At 38.6% G+C, this 4180-nt stretch overlaps 1 protein-coding gene across 1 annotated transcript in view; it reads left to right on the plus strand.

Annotated features, from left to right (window-relative positions):
• The window catches only part of RNFT1 (ring finger protein, transmembrane 1), an 18113-nt gene that overhangs the window by 11864 nt on the left and 2069 nt on the right, over positions 1–4180 (plus strand). The window contains exons 6-8 of the mRNA XM_019511126.1: positions 316–474; positions 2449–2514; positions 3453–3554. Coding sequence (XP_019366671.1) covers positions 316–474; positions 2449–2514; positions 3453–3554 — 327 coding nt within the window. The remainder of the gene's footprint in view (positions 1–315; positions 475–2448; positions 2515–3452; positions 3555–4180) is intronic.

Consider the following 4180-nt stretch of genomic DNA (forward strand, 5'->3'; position numbering starts at 1 on the left):
GGTTTGGGGGTCATGTCAACCTAAGTGGTAAAATGTAATGAATAAACCCTACGTGTCATTTAGTCTCCATTCTTCAAACTGCTTTTTAAAAGTCGTAGCCTTGGCTCCCTTTTGAAGGAGTCTGATGTGTTCATTGAGCAGTATTGTGACAAAAATGATTTTTCATAACTCTAGTTTCAAAATAATATTTCATATCTGTTGGGTACTTGGTAAGATACAAGAAGATGAAAGTATTCAAGAGAATAAATATTTTAAATGGATACATTAAATATTACATTCTTTGTGTTTTAAAGATTCCTTCTGTGTCTTGGACAGGGCTATTGTTATATGCTGTTAGAAGAACTCTGCCAGTATTACCGTATGTTTGTCCCCATACCAGTGTGGTTTCGTTATCTTATTGGCTATCGGGAGCTGGATGGTCTACTAGGGTGGAGTTTTGGGGTATTGCTGGGTCTACTCTACCTCATCCTAAAAGTATGTAAATCTTATTTCCCTTTTGTGCTTTTAAATATGTTAAAATGTGACTGCAGTAGTTATGGAAGAGATGCAGACATGCAAAGTAACTTGTTCCTACAGGTTGCCTGGAGCCTTGAACCTATTAGTTGATGATCTTATTTCTCTTTAGTTTTAACAAATACAGCTTTCCAAGATCAACATGAAGATGTGCTAAGTCAGACACTAAATCCATGTACCCTCCTTTTCCAGGCTGACATGACTGATATTTTACAGTCTAAAAAATTGCTGCCTCAGCAGAATGGGCAAGGACAATTTTTGCTTCAACTAGCTGTAAATGTCAAGATAGCTACATATGTTATGTGCCCCATGACTTAATAACATTCACTGCATTACTCTTGTTGTTGGAGTGTTCACGTTCCAGGTGTGAGCATTGCACATTCAGAACCAAGATGTTCCTTGGAGGGGAGCGGACGAGAAGTGGCAGGACTGCTCCCAATCCTGTTCTCTCTGAGAGGTCTGCCTGGGTTAGGCAGACTTCATTGGTCCATTGTGCTTTGGAGTGATCTTTATAATAATATGGAATCAAGTGGGGTTTTTTTTGTTTTTTTTTTAAGTCTAGGATATTGGTTATGTGCACATACTTTCCCTTGCTGTTGGATGTCCATGTGCCCTAGCAATGCCAGTATATATTTCTGAATAAATAATTTAGGATAAATTTTAAATGGAGTCTTTTGGCAAGCCTTTGAGTACCTTTCAGAGTAATGCAAAGCCTCTAGGGATGGAAAATAAACATAACAACATTTCTGGCCAGAATGTAGAGTGAGATTATTAATTATTGCAAGTTATTAGTTAATGAATGCACAGATGCGAACCAAATATACCTCTTAAACGTTACCATAGACTCGTAGCAATCAGTGTGTAAACATGTTGCCAAGGGTAATGGGCAGATTTCCAGTCAGTGAAACCTCAAACTGGAAATTCTTGCAGCAGGTAAAGTTGTTACTTTTGGCGTCAATTCCACTGTCTTAAATTTTCATGCAATCTAGTTTTCTTTCAGCTTGGCTTAAAATGTCGTCTTTGAACTCTGGTTTGGTAAAAAGAAGCCTTTTGCCTGATGCAAGGGCACTTAATAAACAGTACTGATGACTTGACCCTCTCCTTTTAACTCCCATTAACTCTTGGTATCAGAACTTGTGGTAGAGGTGATATCTTTTATCAGACCAACTAGATTTTTGCAAAAAAAAATTCTTTTAATTGTAAGCTTTTGGGCACAATCCAATTGGCCTAATATAAAAGACATCACCTCTGCCACAAGTTTTAATTTCTTTTGTGTGTAGACCAATACAGCTACAACCTGGGTACCATTAACTCTTGTTGGAATTTGGGCACCTAGATTCCTTTATCCATATGAAAATCTCCTACACTCTGCTTTTTTGACCTACCCAGAACAACTTTTCGGTATGGTAGAAATTATATAAATACCGAGTCCTTTGTTGCACATACAGATATTTCGCTGTTACATTCTAAATCTCCACTGAGGATTTGTGAACTAGAAAATGTTTCAAACCTGAGACTCGATCAAATTTGAGTGGATTTTTACAGGAACAGAGAAAGAAGTCAAATTTCCAACTCCAGTTGGGGATGCTGTCACTGCTTAAAAGTCCTTTAACGTTTAACTATTTATTTTTCAGGTGATACTTTTCAAAACAATTGTTTCTGCTTCAATCGGAATCAAGATGAAAAATTTAACTAAATTATAAGCAACTGAAATCGGGATCATGTGGGCTAATTTTAATAACAAGCGGTGGTGCTAGCCTCCCTGATGCATTTACTACGTCCAGACAACAAGTTAAACCCTGAAAAATACAAGTTTGGAGTGTTTAATAGGATTTCAGTGCTGGGACACGCTTTTAAAACCCGCATAAAAGGTTTGAAAAATTCTCTTAGAAATAATTATTAAGCTGGACTCTCTCTTTCTTTTCTCTGTTTCAGCTTTTGAGCTTCTTTGGACAGCTCAGAAACTTTAGACAGGTTTTACGGATATTTTTTACGCAACCAGTGAGTATTGGATTCTGTATAAGAACAGAAAAATGAACCTAGCTCATATATCAATATGCTTCTTTTTAGAACTTAGCTTGTTCCTGCATACCACTATATGACTTTGTTATGTTCTTGAAATAAAACAGAGTTAAAATCTTAAAAGTAATCCCACTACCTATTCCCTTCTGTAGTATATTACACTAGGATTAATTCAGCCCGTGATCATAAGGCTGAGAAATTCGGTTACTTTAAAGGTGAACACACTTTATTCTGTGCAAAGCACCATGAGATTAGTTCTTTTCAGTAACACCTAAATAAAAAATCCTGATGTGATTGATATGTTTTCAGAATGGGGTTAAATATTTGTTGGACTCAGCAGCAGAGCTTCATGTTACATCAGCTAACTGAAATGGGAGTCAGCAAGACCCACATTCTGGCAACAGAACTGAAGTTCTCTCAGCTGTCTCATTCACAATTACAAATTGCCAGATAAAAAGGTTTTGTTCTATTCTAAGCTATTGGGTGGATAGCAACATTTATTATAACTTAATCTAGAGTCCACAGGGCATGCACTGGAATACATGTATGTTTGGGCATAATGCCACTGAACTTGATCAGTACTAGAACAGCATACACTCTCTTCCTAAAGTACTTTTGCTCTTAAGAGCAAGTGGCATGTCCCTGATTACTGTGTAATGGAAAATGCCAGAAGCAGGAACCACCATTGTAAAGAAGTGTCATAGTCCCTTCTGTGCTCAGTAATAAGTGATGCCAATGCATCACCGTGTACCAGGGCATGTCGGTGCCCATGTAACATCTTGACAATTGAAACATTTAGCAGCCTCCTAGTGCACTAGGGATTGAAGTGGTTTCCTCCTACCACATCCTCTCTCTGATAATTAGTTCCTTATCCTTGGATGCTGAAATGTCTGCCACCAAAATCTCTTATTTTACAGCACTATGGAGTGACAGCCAGCAAGAGACAGTGTTCTGAAGCAGACGATATTTGTGCCATCTGCCAAGCCGAATTTCAAAAGCCTATTCTTCTCATCTGTCAGGTAATTCTCTGCAATTCAGAATCCCTTTAGAATCAAAACATGAGGGAGGCTCCTGTTCCGAAACTTTCCATGCACAGCTTATTGGTGGTGTCAGTTGAAGAATAGCAGCAGCTTTATGGAAACAGTTTGTGGGTGCTTTGGAGTTTCCCCTTTCCCCTCCAATGGGAGAGACTTTTAGACCTTGCAATCTTGTGAATGTTTCCCTACAACTTCCTGTCTGTCTTTTTTAATATATGAAATTATATGTTGATGACAGCAGCTGTCAGCTCTAGTCTTTGCACAGTTGTTTAGTTACTGAGGCCAAAAACTTAGCAAGATGCTAAAAGGAATTGAAAAAGAAAGAATACACAGCATAATTATGCTAACAAGCTTTGGAAGAGCTTAAATATTAGGCTACAAGAACTAATGCAGTTGCTAGGCAAAAGCCAAGGAGGTAGAAAAGAGACAGGACTGGGACAGGAGCAAGCTAGAGGGATAGGACTGATGCTAGTATCCTTAGAGGGGGAAATGGAGAGAAGAAGCTGTGTTCACTTGAGCACACACTTCTTCAGGGCCTGGAATAAGTTACCCTTCCACTGCTGTTGGCAAATAGTTGTGCACAGCCTGTGCTACTCCCCCCCCCCCCC

Source organism: Gavialis gangeticus, unplaced genomic scaffold (assembly GCF_001723915.1).
Source record: "Gavialis gangeticus isolate Ggan-Ray unplaced genomic scaffold, GavGan_comp1, whole genome shotgun sequence".
In the NCBI taxonomy this organism is placed as follows: domain Eukaryota; kingdom Metazoa; phylum Chordata; order Crocodylia; family Gavialidae; genus Gavialis; species Gavialis gangeticus.